The sequence below is a fragment of the Notolabrus celidotus genome, chromosome 6 (genome assembly GCF_009762535.1).
Source record: "Notolabrus celidotus isolate fNotCel1 chromosome 6, fNotCel1.pri, whole genome shotgun sequence".
In the NCBI taxonomy this organism is placed as follows: domain Eukaryota; kingdom Metazoa; phylum Chordata; class Actinopteri; order Labriformes; family Labridae; genus Notolabrus; species Notolabrus celidotus.
In genome coordinates, this window is record NC_048277.1 from 8,924,124 (window position 1) to 8,943,856 (window position 19,733).

General features: G+C 41.7%; 1 protein-coding gene and 1 long non-coding RNA gene across 2 annotated transcripts in view; both read right to left on the reverse strand.

Annotated features, from left to right (window-relative positions):
• Nucleotides 1-398: 398 nt before the first annotated feature.
• Nucleotides 399-3,468, reverse strand: LOC117813833. The gene is made up of 3 exons (XR_004631469.1): nucleotides 3,362-3,468; nucleotides 1,087-1,278; nucleotides 399-782 (listed from the first exon to the last, which is right to left on the reverse strand). It is a non-coding gene; the product is annotated as an uncharacterized LOC117813833 (long non-coding RNA).
• A 9,759-nt stretch (nucleotides 3,469-13,227) lies between these two features.
• Nucleotides 13,228-19,733, reverse strand: part of LOC117813819 (neural-cadherin-like) — a 99,003-nt gene continuing 92,497 nt past the window's right edge. Inside the window, exons 32-33 of the mRNA XM_034684858.1 lie at nucleotides 14,864-15,018; nucleotides 13,228-14,260 (exon numbers count right to left, since the gene is read on the reverse strand). Of these exons, the coding sequence (XP_034540749.1) occupies nucleotides 13,694-14,260; nucleotides 14,864-15,018 (722 nt within the window). The 3' untranslated portion in view covers nucleotides 13,228-13,693. The remainder of the gene's footprint in view (nucleotides 14,261-14,863; nucleotides 15,019-19,733) is intronic.

Consider the following 19,733-nt stretch of genomic DNA (forward strand, 5'->3'; position numbering starts at 1 on the left):
TTACATTCATTTGATCTTTAAATCAAAACACTGGGAAAAATTGCTTTACGTTGTTAATATGGACTTAAAAAGAGTTTTAATATGCAAATTAAAACAATTTTAAACATGCAAATAAAAGTGTGATTAACGATTGAAGTTTAGCAATTAATTGCAATTAAAAAGATTTATCCCCAGACTGCCCTAGTTTGAATTATTATTTTACTTTGCATTGTTTATTTGTTTGCAGCACATTTGCTGTTAAAAAATTTGTTGTGGTTGTATTCTCTTTTTTTTTTTGCAGCACATTTCTGTCATCGCACTTGTTTTAGATTTCTACATGTGCGTTTGAATTTGTAGCTCCTACTAATGGAAATCATTTGGGCCGTTTGCAGTGCAGTCGTCTTTATTGGTCACCCCACTTAAACTCAAACACTCCCAGCCACCACACCCAGGCATTTCACAGATAAAGAAGCCACAGTGGATGTACAGTGCAGCAACAGGGGAAGGAAGCGGTGGACTCAGGGTGCCATGTTGAGAATTCAGAGCCTCCCCTCTGTCTGCGGGGATGACAGGGGGCGAGAGCTGGTTGGTGGCTCTCCGGTGGCTCTGACAGCCTGTCACAGCGAGATCACTGCCACATGCCTGTCTGTCCACAACGCTGACGGCTGACCCGTCCAACACGGCCCGGCCCGCTGGTCATGCCATCCCTGTCTGCTGTCGGACGTCTCTGACAGCTGACAAGACACCTGGGACTGTGCAGGCAGGGGCCAGAGCACTGCTACCTGTATAGACATCAGGATTTACTGCAGCCAAGGAGGGGAGAAGAAAGAAGAGAGGAGAAAGGGAGACAGAGCATAAATATCTGAAAAGGATCACATAGTGTAGTTGGTAAAATCTATTATTATAAACAATGGGGATTTGCCTCCAATTAGTGAGTCTTTGTCATCAGTTCTTGTCTAAACATAGAAACACGGAGCAGTTAATACAGCATATCCGGGCTTTTGACATAAACATGTAGTCATTGTGAGCTTTGTCTGTGTGTGTGTGTGTGTGTGTGTGTGTGTGTGTGTGTGTGTGTGTGTGTGTGTGTGTGTGTGTGAGTGTTACATTTTTCACAGCATAACTCCCTTTAGATGTGGAGACAAAGGAGGCTGGCGGCTGGAGTCTACGCTGCTGAAACATATGGGCCGTGTCATTTATCACGTCTGCTGCTGAAGGAATGAGAGCCCATCAGTGGCCTGGCATTGATCCCTGCATGGGCCGGCCATTGTTTCCAGCAGCACCTGGTGGAGTTTATGTCTGCAGTAATGGGGAGGAGGAGACGCAGAGGGAGGGGGGAGGATTAGTTTGGAGAGGGAGGAGGTGACTCTTTTAGAGCAGCACAAAGTTTGGGACAGAATGGAAGTTTGAATTTGACCTGAGCTGTCTGTTTCTAGATTTTCTTCAGTTCAAGTTCAGACTTCTTCCCTGGTTGTTTTGACAACACTTCTGATTATGATGGTATTTGTAAGTGTGCTTTAGCAACCTAGTTTGGTGTGTTGTTGGTTGGCATGTGTCAAACGTTAATATGTCCAGTGTTAGATGTGGTTTCATGATTACAGTGGCTGTAACAAAGGAATCTCCTCTTAATTATCCGGGGGCACTGCCAGGGATTTTGAACCCCAAGAAAAAACACATGGGTTCTCCAAATGCACTACCACATATGTTATTACATTGTCAGGCCCCCTGTCAATCATGAGCTCTTTCAATACAGTATCCATATTTTTATCTGAAGCCTCTTTGACATATCCACTCCTGCAAATGTTGCTTCTTGATCAATTTCAATCACATCATGAAGTCTACCCACATGACTAATCCTCATCTCTGGTCAGACTATATCTAATGCATCTCATACTCCTGCAAGTAGACCTGCCTTGTGTTAACTTTCACTATAAACAGTATTAAGTTGCTGGTTTTTGAAGTTTGCTGGCAGCCATGTGTACCTTGAGTCCCAAAATGAAATGTCGACAAAGTATTTCCTCGTTTGTTTGATTTTTTTTGCAGCAAAAAATTGTCTAAAAAAGTCAGGAATAGTTTGTGTGGATAAAGGCAGCCAGCAGTCAGCATCACCAAAGTTCACACTGGTGGAAGCTGCTGCTTTGCATCCACCTCAGCTGCCACCTTCTTCACCCTGAATGAAGCAACAGAGACCTACACTCTGACGACTGTTTTTGCATTTACATCAATGCTGCGTGTAAATAGGCAGATGTGCGGACATCTTCAGTGTTCTCCTCTTGAAAATGATTCTCCTTCTTAAACCTCAAATTTTTTAATCCTCCTGTTTATCCACTCACATCGGTTCACCCTGAAGTCTTGTAGATGTTTACATGGAGGCTAGCAGGAAAGATTCTTAAAAAAGTCTGTTTGAAAATGTGGCTGTTTGCATTCACACACACATCCCACCTTTACAATATTGGGGAAGTGTTCAGGAATTTGTGCATGTGTGAATACAACATAAGACTAAGAAATTCTTGGGACAAAAAACTCTTCTCCCTGCTGTCTTCTTCAACAGACAGAAACTGCAAACACTCGGGTTGTAGGTATGACATCAACAGCAGCAATGTGAGACCGGGTCACCAACGAGAAAACATGTTATAAAAAAATATCAAATATATAGATTGCAGTATTCAAAGGTGCAGTGTAGTATTTAAAGGTAGTGTGTATGATTTAAAGATGCAGTGTGTAGTATTTAAAGATGCAGTGTGTAGTATTTAAAGATACAGTGTGTAGCATTTATAGGTGCAGTATGTAGTATTTAAAGGTATGGTGTGTATGATTTCAAGGTACAGTGTGTAGCATTTAAAGGTAAAGTGTGTAGTATCTAAAGGTACAATGTGTAGTATTTAAAGGTACAGTGTGTATGATTAAAGGTACAGTGTGTGTAGTATTTAAAGGTGCAGTTTGTAGTATTTAAAGGTACAGTGTGTAGTATTTAAAGGTACAGTGTGTAGTATTTAAAGGTACTGTGTAGAATTTAAAGGTACAATGTGTAGTATTTAAAGGTACAGTGTGTAGTATTTAAAGGTAATGTGTAGAATTTAAAGGTACAGTGTGTAGTATTTAAAGGTACAGTGTGTAGTTTTTAAAAGTACAATGTGTAGTATTTAAAGGTACAGTGTGTATTTCTTAACCTAATTTTATCAGAGCAGACTTAGTAGAAATGTTAAATAATATTCATAAGTATGCGTAAAATAATCTGAAAACAAAACTCAGAACGAACAAACATACAGGTTTTTGTATTTAGTTAGCGGCTGAGCAAAATACACTGGTTGGAAGGGAAAAAAAGGAAGTAGTTGCGTGCAAAATAAGTTTTCGATGTTATAAACAGGAGGATCATACTTACTTTGCATCCCAGGAGCTTCTTGTCCTCAAAAGCCTCTGTCACTTCAGCAACAGGAGGGGTGAACAAGGGAGCGTTTCAGTGAAGAATCTGACCGCTAAATATTCTACACACTGTGCCTGTGAAAGACAAATATTGTTACAAACCTGTGTGTTTGTCTCTTTACATCAAGTTATTTCTCTGTGTCTATACTTCTAACTAAACCAAGAAGTTAAAAGCGAAATATGAAGGGTTAAAATGCAAACACATAAACACTGTAACATTTTAAAGTGTGTCTGTACTGTTGCCAGGCTTTAAGCACAAAAAAGGAGACACTCCTAAACACAGATGTTATATTTAAGTGTGTGCGTGTGTGTGTGTGAGTGTGTGAGTGTGTGTGTGTGTGTGTGTGTGTGTGTGTGTGTGTGTGTGTGTGTGTGTGTGAAGCTGTTATATTTCCACCTGGCTTTGTTAAAAACACGTCTGCTTACTCAGCATTGTTTGTCTGCAGTAATTCATCACGCAGGCTTTGAGCTATTGATGGAAGCAGCATCGGTTAGCAGGCCGCTGTCAATGATTCACTCAGTAAGCCCATCTGTCAGACGCCCTCTTCCTCTCCTCACTGCTGCTCAGATCAACCCTCCTCTTCCTCTGTGATGGATGCATAAAGTCCCTGACAGGCTCAAACGGCCACTTTCAGCACAGCAACACCCCACAGGTCCGGCTGCTGTTACACAACCCCTCACAAATATTCAATCAGTTACTGTCTCAGAGTCACCTGTGGCGCTGAGTGGGAACCATTTATAACTTTGTAAAGGAAGGCTGAGTGTGAAGGTGAGTTCTGGAAGTGATTGGTAACTATTTGAGTATTCACAGCTTAGCCGTGGACAGTGATCAATAAATCACCTGCTCACAGAATCCATCACGATTGTGCCATTAAATGCTCCCAATAAAGTCAATGATAAAGTGGGCCGCTGCATTTCTGGGAGGTGCTGCGGTGCATCCGTGCAGAGCAGAGTGAAGCACACAGGGAGGGGAGGAACTATCTGACTGTCTGAGATCAAGAGGAAACCTGAGGATCAGGATGTGAGTGAGAAGCTGTGGCTAACAGCGCCATCTGTGGACGAGGAATAGGGACTGCATGTGTGAAATAAATCAGTGTGGAAATCTATCACTGAGTCTCAGACTTCACTCTTGACCTTGCAAACAGCAGATGAGGCGCTGTCCATCACTTAATGAATCCAGGTTTAATGATTTATTTAGATGTTTGGGTGAGCCAGAGAAGTTCAGATCCCAACCTTGATCTTAGAAAACAACAGTGCAAAGAAATATCAGTAGAGGGTCCAGTGAGAAGTTCATTCAGCCTTTTGTTTGATGAACCTTTCATTTGAATCCAACACTCAACTTTGAAGAAATCTGAGACACACTCCTACAGATTTCTCACAATATAACTCTGATATAACCTATGCCTTATGATTAACATGTTCAGGAGGCACTTATGCACAAATTAGAGCAATCCTCATATTTTAGCAAACATAAGAAGAAGATCAACTCAAAATAAGATACGAGAGAGAGAATTAGATGTTGGATTTACTAAAAGTTTTAGTTTTGGTCCGGAGAAATAATACAACTGTTCATGACTCTTTCATCCTTGTTCCTGTCTTGATCCTGTGAAGGATAGAAGTACATTTTTGGGGTAACAGGAACTTAAAAGAATCTCCACAATCTCCTAAAAAAGGAGGTGTGCTTCAAACTTTTTGACTCCAGGTTAAGTTACTTGTCTTTACCCATATTGTGTTAAAAATGTCTTTCCCTCACTGTACTTTGTTTTAGTTGTTCTGCAAGAGGAGGATTTTTTTTTCCTTTAGTCAGGAGCAGTTGATGAAAAAGACGATGTCAAAAGAAAACAAACTGTTTGATTGATTTTATTTCTATTTGACGTCTGTCCTCATAAGAGTATCTGACCCCATTGAGTTCAGCCTCACCCATGCAGGGTGAGATCAGGACCCAAAGGGCTTCCTGCCTTTCCTGTCCTCTTTTAAACTCTCTCTACAGACTCTTCTATCTGCTTTTCTCTCTCTTTCTTTATAAAAATGGGGGAGTAGGGGCATGTAGGACGTACAACGTAACCTGGCAGAGATGAGCTCTCCCCTCTCTTCATCTCCTCACTGTTTTCTCTTTCCTTTTCTCTCCTCTCATGTGGGTGTGATGGAAGGTGAGTGCTCACATGGAGGGAGGGAGGTCTGGGATGCTGGAGCTAACCGTTGAGCCTCCCTGAGGTGTTGTGGGCTTAACTTGACAAAACGCTGGTGAATGGAGGCGCCCACTTGATTAAGTGTTAGTTCTTGCAGCTGAATCTATATCTAAGGTTGGTGTGTGTGGGCCACTGGGGGCCAATGTAGGAGTATGTATTATCAGCACGTAGAACTGGGCGAACATCCGGTAATACATTAATTATCAGTCTTTTAAAATGAAGTCAGAATGTTGAGGTTAATTTGAAAAATGATGAACCAAACTTTGAACTGCTTTAACTCTTTTTAACATTGTTATTTTCCCATTAAACGTTATCACACTGCTGTCATGTCTGTGTCATGTAATGCTGGACATAGAGAGGAGACAATTTGTGTGTGCTACTGACTGAGTGACAACAATTACAGCGTACTCGGTTCACCCACGGTCAATTAGTTCACCCGAGAAAGAAAAAGAAGGATCCAAACTCTGTTCATACGTGGTCAGAAGGATCCCCGACCACTTGGGGAGAGCATGCAGCCTTAAGGTTGCTTTTATTTCAGATGTTTTATTATTTATCAGGCAGTATCCCTGGCAGGTTCTTACTCTCTTTATTCTTTTTATTCTTTAATATTTTTATATTTTATATTTCTGACCTTTTAATTGTTTTAATCTTTTATTATTTATTATTTTATTTTGTTGTATTTAGTATTCCAACATTGTTTTATCCTGACCTCTTGTATTAACCTTTTTTTTATCCTCCTTTCTGTGATTTATTTTTGCTGTCATCTCCCTGCAGGTTATTGTTTTTTAATCTTCTGATTATTTTTCATTGTCTTCCTCATATTTCTCTTTTATTGTCTTTTAGTTTCTTTCCTATTTGTAAAGCACTTAGTAACCCTGTTTTGATTAGTGCTATAAATATAAAAAATATTATTATTATTATTATTATTATTTATTGTAGATGTGAAGTAATCAGTGGATCTTTATGGATATAACGGGTTGAGATTAAATTATTACTGGACTTGGACCTCTTTCTGCTGCAGCAGTGGGAGTGGGTGGACCGTTGGACTTTCAACATGTTTAACACTAGAACGGCTATGGGGGTCATGTTTACTGTTTCATATTTATATGCAATGTAACTTTGTTGAATTAAAGATTAAAATGCTGTGGGTTGCTGACTTTTCCTAAAGTTTAAAATGTCATTTATACAAATTGCAGAAAAGGCAAAAATATATTATCATGTTTACCTACTTCGGCCACAGGCAGTCATAATGACTGTTGTGACTAGATTGATACATTATTGCACCTCTTGGTTGCTTGACAACTCCATCTTGACAATAATGGCGAGGAGAAGCACAAAGGGAGCGATGACTGCTGTGGAAGCCTGGAAGTTGTTCCAGGAATGGGACAGCGCAGTCCAGCGATCTATCTGAATAAGAAGCGGATAAAATTGACTCGTAGTGGAAAGTTTCATCATATATAGAAAAAATACAACATAACTTTAAACTATAAACACATCATTCTATATATTGGTTCTTTATCATAATAGATAATACAATTTGGAATTTGGCGATCAAAACTACCTCTTGTGGCGTTTCTAGTAGAAATGGAATTCTGGCCCTTCTAGTGTTAAACCAGGTTTTACGTTAATGTTGACTTCTGTTAAATTTGAACGGAGTTAACAGATTAACTGTTGTCAAAGTCAACATATGAGTTAACTGATCAATTGTTAAAACACCCCAGAAACACAATTGTGCCCATCTTTGTCAGACCTGTCATCACCTGAAACTTGCATAAACAGAGTCTGGGTTTTCTGTAAGTGGTGATGCTGTGATGTTGGGATGCAGTGGCCTCTAGAGTCATGTGTCAGAACTCAGCAGTAGTCGAAAGCTCTTGAGAGTGAGTGATTATCCTCTTCATTAGGTCACAGGTATCATGTGTCTGTTTTAAATGGGAGTTTAAGTAAGTGTTTGCTATCAGAATGAGCCTCTTCATGTTTGTACAGAAATCTATTCGATCTTGTACCTTGCAGCAATGCAGTATTACATTTCTACATTTTAACGCAGAAGGAAATCAAACCTCTTTTACCTTCTATCTTTGATGTGCATGTTTTCACAGTTAAGTTTCATCAAATCTGTTTATGACCTCTCTGTGCAGTAGTAACTGTTCCCATAGTGCTAAAGACATTCACAGGAAGTGATGCAGCAGCTTAACCGTTAGCAGTTTCATGCTGGTGTAGACCTCGCATTTCACCTTTTCCTTTCCAGCGGCTGTGTCAGACCTGTATAAGGTGGTAAAGGAGGCAAAACTGAACAGAGGATATCATTTGGAGTTGCTTTCTATTACAACAGGACAAATATCTTAAGGATTATGACTTTAGTTTTAGAGACAGATGCAGTCTGACAATCCTAATGATTATCCTGTTTGTGTAAAATGTCCCAGAGTGGGTTTGGTAATGATTTATTTGTGGTAAACAAGGTGTTAACATGCTCCTCGCGCCACAATAAAGAGCCTGGTCAGCATGTCCAGGACAAAAACAGGTTTCTCTTACACCCACTTAGGAACGAGAGGCTGTAAGTGAGGTGTAGCAGAGTCCGCTTGTCTCCAGCTGTGCAGAGATCACTGCTGCTTTCACTCACTCTCTGAGAGCGCGGGCCCTCAGCAGTGACCCCCTCACATCAGACTCGACTGCTCGTGTCCTGTCTGCATGCCGGCTTGTCGTGTAGGCTGTGTCGCTCTGTCACAAGACATGTCCCACATTTGCAGCCGCCATCGCTGGCCAGCAGGACGAGCGCGTCTGTCAGGAGAGCTGACACGCATGCCACTTTACTGGGCGACTGACAGAGGGCCACGCCACACTGTCACTTCTCCCAGATCCATCGCCTGAGGATAAACAACAGACACACACACACACACACGCAGCTACACACACTCACACTTGTTAATAACACACGAGTAAACAGAGCTGGAATCTCAAAGAGTGACTGACTGACAGTCTGACCATCCGGGGCTGGGGATGCTGCAGCTCTGTGTCACCCCTCATTCTTACAATCTCCAGCTGTCACATCAAACACTCTGCTTCTGTGTAGCTCCGCCTCCAGCCGCCCCCCCCCCGCCACCCCTCCTTCTGTACAGAGATCTCATCAGAGATATTTTCAACAGAGCACACACACACACACACACACGCACGCACGCACGCACGCACACACACACACACACACACACACACACACACACACACACACACACACACACACACACACACAAAAAAAAAAAAAAACAGTGCGTGATCCTTCCTGACCGTCTGTGGGTAAATATTACCTCATACTGTTGTCAGTCTGTTAAATATGATGCATTTTAAATGATGTTTCATGGAAAGATTTTGCTGATTGCAGAAGTTTGATTAAAAAGTGTTAAACAAAAACAACACATTGTCTCAGTTTGGAGTTTGTGCTTCTCAGCAAGCATCCTCAAAGTCTCTGAACTCTAAAAGTAATAAAAACAAAAAGTCCCCAGAAAAGGCGAAATTTAAAAAAGTCACCAAACTTTTCAGACTGAAAAGCAGATTATTTTGTGACTAACTGGAGAGTCCTGACCTCTGGATGGGAACATTAAGTAGTTAAAACTGGCTCCTCCTCAGGCCGCTACAACAGTTAAGTGCTGCTAATGCATCAATGCATGAGTATTGACAGTACAATAAACTCTACCAGCCTTCTAAAGTTATGCATGAACCATTATGTCAGCGACCCTAGACAACCTGATCACACACGGCATATCAAATCAATCCACAAAAAGTAGTCTGTCTCATTCCCCCTCTGCCTGTTGACACTGTGGTAAAAAAAAACATTAGTGTAGTTTCAGGCTGGTCTTGAGAGGGGGGAAATAATGACACAGATGAGAGAGCAGCCTGAGGAGCTACTGGACCCCAAACATCTATAAGAGGGAATAGTGGAACAACATCCTGTTCTGCAATCCAGACAACGGCAGCAGAGCTGGTGAGAGCATCTCTAAGCTGCAGATCTCTACAAAGTCACTTAAACCAGAAGAGGTAGATAACAGCAACAATGTTCAAAACTGAAAAACAGAAATGTTAACATCAGTATTCCTGTAACGTTACCTTAAATGGAAATGTGAATTCATAGAAATAAGTAGGATCAGGTTTGAGAGAAGACCCTCCATCCCACAAGGAGGCTGATAACAATCAGTTGCCATGGTTAGTGTGTCTGACATTGCAGAGGGATTTTTTAAATCTGTATAAATAAATACATTTGAAATCAATACAATCATCAGCTTTAGTAGGAAGTCCGGTAAATAAGTGAGATAACGAATAGTAAACAGGTGGTTATGCAAATTTAATTCTTGACAGGGTGAGCAGGACTCTGCTGCAAATGGGTTTTGCTCACCATGTTGGGATACCAAAATGCATAATTTGTAAATAAAAAAAGGTTTCTGCAGTGCGCTGAGAATCACCTCATCTGACACCGACCTCACAGGAGAGATGATGTATCATAGAAATCATTTTGTTGACGATGGCTGTTTTTATAATTCACACAGGGGCATCAGTGTTACAATATTTCTCAATTGCTAAAACACATTTCTTGACATCCACCATGCTTTACTCAACACTGTAAGCACAAAACCCACATTTCAAACTACATTCACCAAACCTCTGAATCTTCCTGCAAAACCAAACCAGTTGTCTGATCATACCCCAAGTCAATCAAAATTAAAACAATACTGAGCAGTCATTACACATTACATAACAAAATTGAAAACACAGTTCTCAGGACATGAAGCTGTAGAAATAATGTTTATTATGTTTATTTTGGGGCAGCGGTAGCTCAGTCCATAGGGACTTGACTTGGGAACCGAAGGGTCACCGGTTGGTGGCCGGAGAGATGTTGGTTCACTTGCCTGGGCACTGCCGAATTGCCCTTGGGCAAGGCACTGCACTCCCAACTGCTCTGGGTGCGCTGGTTGATGCCAGTATCCTCACTCTGACATCTCTCACTAAGCATGTTCACTGCATGTGTGTGCATTTGTATGTATATACCAAAAAAAAAAAACTGTATGTGTAGCATGTCCAAAAAAAGCATGAGTGAAAAAGTTGAATTTCCCCCCTGGGGATCAATAAAGTACCTATCTTTCTTATAGTTCACAGTAGGCTAAATAAATTTTGCAACAACAAAAATAAATTCACTTTGAATTTAGCACCTGTATCCAGTAAAAATAAAGTAACCACAAATATAAATGAGAAGCACATTACAGTGTAATCCACAGAATCAAACTGAAGTGCTTATAGTTTCTACAATCATTCAGCCACAGCATCAAGTCTACGTGCTGGGTCGGGCCACAGGACTTCCTCCACATCACAGGTCCCATTCTCCCTGGCCAGGCAACAGGGGGAAAAACCCTGGGGTGCTGGTTCCAGGCTTATATTGGTTTCCTCACATCATTAGCCACAAGTGTGATCAGTTTTGAGTCGTGTTGAAGCTGTGACTCCTGTGCTTCAAGTGTGTTGAACTGTTGCTACCTGTGCTTAGCATTATGCAACACAAGTGCATCACAGTGCAGCATGTGTTTTAGTGAGTGAGAATGTGTTTGCAAATTGTGTCTAACAGGTGAAAAGTGCTTATGGTTTTGTCAAAAGAGTGACTGATTCAATACATGGGTTCAGGCTGCTAAGAATTTGGTTCAAACAATAAGGTTTAGTGTTATAGCAACTGAGAAATACTGTAATTCTATCCTGTTTCATTACCAGATAAAAACATCTCATAGGGGCTTTAATATTTATGTGCATCAGCTGTTATTGAATGCATCTTTTTTATTTCTAAAGGAGGGATTGTGTTTCCTTTAAAAAGTTGGAAACTTCTCCCAGGAGCTCAGGTGTTTTGATTTTAGTGAAGTTGACCGCTGTTTTGATCTGAGATTTTACTGAAGGTTTCACAAAAATATTTCTCCCTGTAGAGAAACTTGTGTGATAGCAGCCAAACTGAGTTAAGGTCAATGAATTCATCTGTTGTTGTTGTTTTTCAGTTAGTGGACGATCCCAACAAACAGTCTATACTATGAAATAACTTATCAAGGCCATTATAGCAGAGGGAGTTTAGAAGTGTCAAACTTGATAATAATGAATTATTAGATTTACACGTCTAACATGAAAACAGTTAATGTAAACCTGTTTTAAAAGCTTTAGTTTTATATCGGATACTGTCAGGTGCTCTAGTTTCCTTACAATAAAGCTGCAGAAGCTGCATATGAATGTACAGTGCCCTCTACTGGCAGAAACAGAAATGACATATTTTCAAACATAGATAATGGTGGGGTGTTTCTCATTTCACCCCTTCTTTTTTTTTTACCTCACTGTTACTTTTTTGAGTGTAAAGCTGATTTCTTAAAGATCCTCCTGCTCTCTCAAAGGCAGCCCAGAATAACTCCTGTCTAATCTGTCAGTTATAGACGAGGGTCAGGGTCTCTAATCCTGGGATTTTAAACTTATCATCACAACATCTATGAAGTCAAGGACCTTGATTCAGAAATGCATGCAGCACCAGAGCCCAATTTGCAATTTAATTTTGTTTTTAATTCAAATTCAGACTCTATTATGTAAGTGTTTACACCGTGAATAGGAAATAGGAAAACCTGCACAAAGTACAATTTGCATTTAAAATTTTCACTCATCATGCATACAGTATTTGGACAACTTTTAATCAGTGTAATTATCTGAGAGCTAAATCGAAATTTATGATGCCAGAAACAACCATGAACTCGTTCAAGGATCCTCCAATCCACAGTGGGAAATCCCACGGAGGGAAACTGTAAATCTGAAGTAATGAGCTGCTTTTTGGATGGCATGCAGTGCCAGGAGCTGGCCTATAGGTGGCAGTGTGCATTCATACAACACACTGTATCCAAGCAAGCCTGGAGAAACACAGATCATCAGTAATAATTATTAATGAAGATATGGGGAGGCAGATTCAGTGTAGCATGAATGCAGAGATGATGTTTTAGCTCACACAGAGATCTGTTTATCCGAGTTCAACACTCATGAATACTAAACGGATCAATGTAGAGCTCTTTACACACTGCAGGGGGCTGAAAGCATCCTCCCCTCCTCTCATATCTCAGTATAATGCATTATGTGTGTGGATGTATGTGATATAAACATTTTGACCATCACCGCTCCTTGTGCTGCTCCAGTGTCTCAGCTGTTTAACTCCAGTAACTCTGGCTAATTAAGCGTGGTGTGGGCCGACCTGCTGGGACACCCACGCCTCGAGTTCAAACTGGAGACTCCCAGATGCTCGGGTCAGAAGACTTCAGGCTGTGGACATGAATGATTAATCCTGAGTTTGACTTTTCTTCTCTCTTCAGAGACTGTAGCTGAGTAAGACAGGAGCAGCTGGACCAGGTTATTTTTTAGTCATGACTCATCCCAAATAAAAGAGGACAGACTAACTGGAAAAACTTAGACAGATTACTCATCTGGAGGTAATGATGAAGACGTCTAGTTTCACTTTGTGTCTGCTGCACATTTAGATGAGAATAAAAACGCCCTCACCCACATTTGATGTTTAAAGTTTGCTTGAACATAAAAAAAAAGAGAGATTCGACGATCACAGATGAGATTCAGTGTTTGAACAAGATCAAGCTTGGAATATTATCAAAGATAATTATTTATTGAAAAAGAAATGGATAATACAAATGAAACAAAATGGTTTTGTCACATAAACGGTTTCATGAGTCATTAACAGCGAAAAGAATCCAGCCTCTCAGGCAGGAAACTCGATTAGCGTCTGCAGACGTTACTCATACGAGCTTTAATGACATGAAGAGTTTGGACACTTCCAGAAGTGCTTTCTGTGGAGTAAATACTGTACAGTGCAATGCCGAGTAAACAATACATCACATCTGGTCATTCATTGGTAAACATCTTTTATATCAAAGAACCCAAATGTTCAAAGTTTCATCAATACAGTACATTTATAGCAGACTTCACACAGACCCTGGGCGTCCTCCCAGTCTCAGAGTATTTCACATTTAATTATCTCCCTTTGGAATTCCCACCAACCACTTCTGATTAGGGTTGCTTTTCTGCAGCCGTCAGTTCTGTTTCTATGAGCCTCAGCCGCTTTTCTCACAGTTCAGCTGCCCTCTGCTCTCCTTCACTTTGTCTCTCTGGGCCTCCGTAGTCTTGGAGTCTCCTCTCAGATCGCTCACCACGGCTCGGAGGGTTTTGAACCTGTCCAGCCTGCTGCTCGGGGCCGCCTGAAGTCTGACCTCTGAACCCTGAGATGCACTGAGGGAGCTGAGTGAGCGCACCGCTGCCAGGCCGCGCTCCTTTCCGTTGGCACGGCGTGGCGTTGTCATGGTGCCCACCTCCCCTGGGTGCTCCATGTCCCTGATGACCTCACACAGGTAGCGGGCCAAGTCCTGGCTGGAGAAGGAGAGGGTTTTCTGGGAGCGGCGGAAAGTCAGAGGGGAGGGCAGTGACTCCGTCTCTGAGGGGGGGATGGCCAAACGTAGGGCAATGGCTGCGCTTCCGTTCCCATTAGACATCCCCTTCTTGTTGTTGTCCTGGGGGAGCTTTGTCTGTGGGTAGGAGATGATGCTCTGCGGGTAGCTGTAGCGCAGAGACTGAGCTGGGCTGGGCTGGAGGGAGCGCTGCAGCTCCACCATGTTAAAGGCATTCTGAGAAAACAGAGAGAGAGCAGAAAAAAAGAGAAGAAAATAGATGCTTTTTTCCTCGAATTTAAGAGATAATGAAAAACAACATTGCCACATGACACCAATCTGTGCTCAGAGCAGTGTAGCTCAGCTAATGCCTCTACTAGCAAATGAACCTGCTCCTCTGTCTGAGACAAAGATCCAGCATGAAGGGGGAGATGTTGGCTACAACAGCCCCATTGATTAACCCACTAATTAATTATCTGATTGCAGAGGAGAGAAAACTGCTATTACCACCACCACTATTAAAGGAGAGGCATTAACAGCTATTGCTGTCTACTTGCTTAATTTCAGCTAATTGACTCGTATTCCTGGATCTCCAGGGAACCCGTATTTGGTTTTCATTTCAAGGCACCAACAAACAGTCCTCTCTATAAAGTGTTTGCTGGTTTAGCTTCTGTTTTATCTTATTTGTTTGTTTATGCCTTTAAAAGGTCTTGAAATACCCGCAGTGACCTTTAGAGTACACTAGGAAAGTGAGGACTCAAAGAAGTTTAATATTTGTGTTTAGTGGAGCGGTATTTACCTCCCCTGTCTGTCTAAATACCAGCATGTGTAAATGTTTACCTGGTCCTGCTCCCCTCCTCCCTCCTCATCGTAGTTGAGCACGTTCTCTCGGATGTCCTCCCACTCGCCATGGTGCGCAGACACATGGTACACGCCCTCCTTCAGGCCCTTGTGCCTCCTCCAGCAGGAGTAGAGAAACAGGCCCAGCATCAACACTGAGGGGCGCCAGAGAGCAAGTTAGCACGGCGGGGGCTCTCACTCATAATTAAAATTAGATTCAGAGCAGAGGAACACATCTTTGGGTGTGAATGAAACTGATAACGTGAGCAGAAAGTGACGATACAATGTGTTAATATATGCATCCTTCATCAAATACAAAACATCCGCAGACTGAAACAGACAGCCATGACTTCCCTGTGAATAGATTTTCCATCATATTGATCCGTCCTGTATGTCTGCACAGTTAAGACACACTAATGGAGCACCCACAGAAGCAGAGGCACCACCTGTCCACCTCTTTGGTCTGGTTCCTGTCTTAACAAAGAGCGCTGGTCCTCAGAAACCTATTATCTGAATTTGTACTCCTCCCCGCTTTAGCTCAAAGCCTCGGTGACTCGGCTGAACGTGGCGAGGAATACTGCAAGAGAGTGGAGCTGGAAAAGGTCCTAAAGCACACACATCAATCACAGCTATTGTGTGCTGAATTATACAACATGCTGGACTGACCTTTAAAGTCCATTAATCTCAACCAATATTTTTCTCCCATCTGCCATTCCTCTTCCTCTCTCCCTCCTTCCTTGCTATCTGTTTTTTACAAGTTTTCTTTTTCATCTCTGTAATTCTCTGCTTCATCTCTCTGTTGTGGAACTCCCCTCCTCTCTTCCTCACTCATTAAGTCTTTCGCTGTTGCTATTTTTCGGCTCCTCTCTGGCCTCTGCCTGGCCTCGGCTTTTATCTCCTGCACTAGATGGGATCCATTTCAACTAGAATAGTTTATATGGTGCGTGCTAAGTATCAGTTTAATTGGAAATCTTCTGAGAAATGCAAGGTAATCACATTAGTCTGAGATTTTAAAGTAATTGCTTCGGTAGAGAATAATGTGCTGACGGTTCTTTGGGGTCACACTAACAGGCAGGTATTCATAAACAAAGATGGAAAAACAACTCCCAGAGAGACAATCTCCCCCCAAAAATCGTATCTCAATTAAAAATCATCATCTCGATGCATTCACTGCCTCACATTGGCTGCTGCTCTTTATATTTCTATGCAGGCCTCATATCAGAAAGAGAAAGATTGTAAGCTTCCCCCCCTTCCCTCGCTCCTCAGCCTGCCGGCCTCAGTGAGGGGTGGATTGAGAGTGGTATTGATCAGCTGACCCGGCCCCCTAACCCTCGCAGAAAACACCAGAATCTCGATGAGGACGGCTTCTGGTTCTCCCCCTCACCTCCAGAATTACCTGCTGCCTGCAGGCCAGCCCCTGCCTCAGCATCACTTCAGCTGATCCACACATCTCTGTTGGGGAGGGGTTCGATATGCAGCACAGAGAGGCTGATAAACACACTTGCACACAATTAGGAGCAGGTAAACACACACCAGGTGCCCCATGCCTGGAGCTACTACTACAAGGATTTATATGTGTGTGAGTGTGTATGTGAGTGTGTGTGTGTGTGTGTGTGTGTGTGTGTGTGTGTGTGTGCAGCTACATCCCAGAGAGATCAATATCAATCAGGCTGTGGAGCAAACATCGCAGTCATTCATCAATCCATAATGCTGCAGCCTCTTTGCCCTCGAACCGTTACTACGATCGGAGTATTATGATGTCTGCCTCGATTGGACCGCGCATTATGATCGAGTAAACAACTACAACACCAAACATTTAACCCTTTAACCAAATCCAGTCTGAGGATAACAAGGAAAAATGAGCAGCAGGACAGATGAGACATCAATGAAAGGCTGAGGAAGAAAACTGAGGAACAAGTGGAAGGAAATGAGACAGGTGAGAGATGAGGAAACATCATTTATTTATAAAAGTGTCAGGAATAAAAAGAACAGGCACTTTACATGAATACTTGGCATCCAGAGCCCATATGGGACGCTCATTTGTTCTGTACTTCCCAAACCAAACGTCAGACCTGATTCTGGACTAACGAGTCCCGGTCAGACATCAGCTCGTCTGTCAATAACATGCTGAACTCACACCCTGCTCGCTCCATGACGGCTCATGTAAAACTTAATAATGGATGATCACTTTAACTTTTAATGCACGCTGAGACAGAGAAGGAGTCCCCCTTTAATTTAGCACCAGGCTAGCTCTCTGTGTGAGAGAGTGTGTATTTATGGCAGTGGTTCCTGTGGTGAAGTGGGTCGTCATTAAACAACTACAGGCTGTTAAAAGCAGCTGTTCATCAAACCTGACTGCTGGATTCATTTTAATTTCACATTCAGAGCTGATCACGAGGTGAGGCTGAGACTTATTTTTAATTCAGGCTCCAGGTCCAGATGAAAGACAATAGAATAAACAGTCTGCACAAGCACAATAAGAGTCTGTACTTTATGTAAAGTCTATAAAATATGTATTCTTAATAAAACTATCATCTGAAAAAGAGCTACTGTTCCAGCGTGTCCAAAGCTGGAATCAGTGCAGCACTGCATCTGATGTGGGATGGAACAAGATGATTTTGTCTGCAGAGGCTCAGGGTAGTTTCAGTCTGAGTAAAGAGAATTGTTTGGCTTATTTTGTTCGTTTTTTCAAGGTGTGAAAATGTAATAACAGGTGAGCAAAGACAGCTCTTTTCCATCTAAATTATACAAAGGAACAGTCCGTGATTCTCTCTGAGGTGAAAAGTCTGACTCCTGAATATCAATGACTCCCCGGCGACAGTGGCCGAGCTGCTTCAAACAGTCTGCACCTTCTTTTACTTAGCATGCAAGCAACACATGAATTTTCATGAATGATGCCAAGGCCACACCGTATCATCTCTGAATTCATTATCAAATATTGAAGACCGCTTTATACGTTTCACTCTCAAGTGTCAGAATAACTGATGTCCCAATACTTGCCTCATGCCCTGCAGGGACTGTTGAGTCAGTTATAGAGGCAGGGACACTGGATTGAATTGCCCGGGCACTTTATAAGCCCATCTCTGACAGAAAGACTCATAAACAGTGATGTGGCTCTGCAGAGGGGAGCGAGTGCAACAACATGCAAGCTACTCCCACACACAAACATGTTCTCCTATCTTTTTGAGGACCAGGAAGAAATATCTCCTCTCTTTAGCTGGAGCGCCTAAAACTAACTCAATTAACTCATCCGTCTCCTCCACTGTAACGAGGAGGAAAAGCTACAGTTTATCTGTTTTTTGTCAGCGGGTGCGTTGAAATATCGATGCATATACATTTAAAAAGACCCGCTGGCAGGAGATGTGGGAAGATATTGAATCTTGATGCTATTAGATTTTAACCATCTTCATGAAGCCGATGTGATCTCTCTTACTCAGGCTGGTGTCAGGTATGTAACCAGATTTACTTCAGAAACATTAGCTGATTATAAAGGTGCAAATTAATAAGCAGCATTTTGATTTATAACTCATTATTTTAGTATTTTTTGGGGCAAAACCCCCCCAAATTTAATATTTTTCTAAATTCAAATTTCCCCATTCCTCACTTTTTATCACATAAAGAGTTGGATGTTGGGCTTTTGGATTTCTGAAGCACGATGCTGTGTCTGAGTATGTTGAGTTTTCCACCTGGTCATTCTGCTGCATTTGCATCTAAATACTTTATTTCCCTCTTTGCTGACTCTGTGTAATCACACTTCTGTTGCCTCTACTCCTGCAGCACTGATCTCCAGCCTGGTTTTCTTACATACTATTTATATAAGTACTGTGGTGTTGTTTATCATCTAGATGTTAGAGACAAAGGCAGAGAAAATTACTTTAGTTGGTTGTTGAAAAACTTTTGAATCCAGTGAATCAAAGTCTAACAGAGCAGTAAGCTAGTGGCCCAGCACAATGACTAAGGTGTTCTTATTTTGTGCCATAATATCTTTGTCCCAGTTCAGGGGCTCCATCCTTCAGAGGGTGCACTTCAAAAACCCTGCCACAGAGGATGCATCTGTTCATCCTTTGCGCCTCAGCATATCCCAGGATTCTTTGTGCTTTAATTCAAACAGGATGACAGACTCTCAAGTGGCTGAGTAATAGATGGTTAAAGGATAGTTAGTTACCAGTTGCTATGTGACGTCAGTTTTAGGGCGGGAACAGCTGGTGAGGCAAGAGGGAAATCCTCTGTAGCGCAGACGTCTCATTTAAGTTCAGCCTAAGCTGTCTGCCCAGGCTACTTCAAAGGATCTTACCCCTGAATCAGGACACCGCTAAAATCTGTCTGAGTTGATTTTGATGTCTGTGCGAGCTTTGTGTTGTAGTTCTACAAACTGTTAAATCTTCAACAAAGATTGGAGTGTTTAAAACACATTAACTAGCCGTCACACTTTTTAAGGAACGTGTTGTAAGGACAGTTTATACCAACATTTTGAAGCTTTCACAGATGACCAGGAAACATTTTGAAGGTTGTTTTTCTAAATGTTCTTACATTTCAAAGAATGTCAGATTCATTCAGAGAAAGGAAGTTACTATTCTCAACATTATGATTAGGTTTCTCTTTTTAAACACATTCTCATAGTAAAAACAAAAGTCTGGACCTCCATGGCGGAACATTTGACTTGTGGTGTTCCTCAGGGTTCAATGTTTGGCTCCCTGGCTTCTCTTATGCTTCCACTTTGTTTCACAAAGTTATATTTTTTTCCCTTTTTTTCCAAATATAAATGGTATGTTCCTATGAAGCCAAATTACCTCCTTAACTTCTTTATTCAACTCTCAGAGATTAAAAATTCAGACTATTATAAAACTTTTGTAAACAAATTAAACTTAAA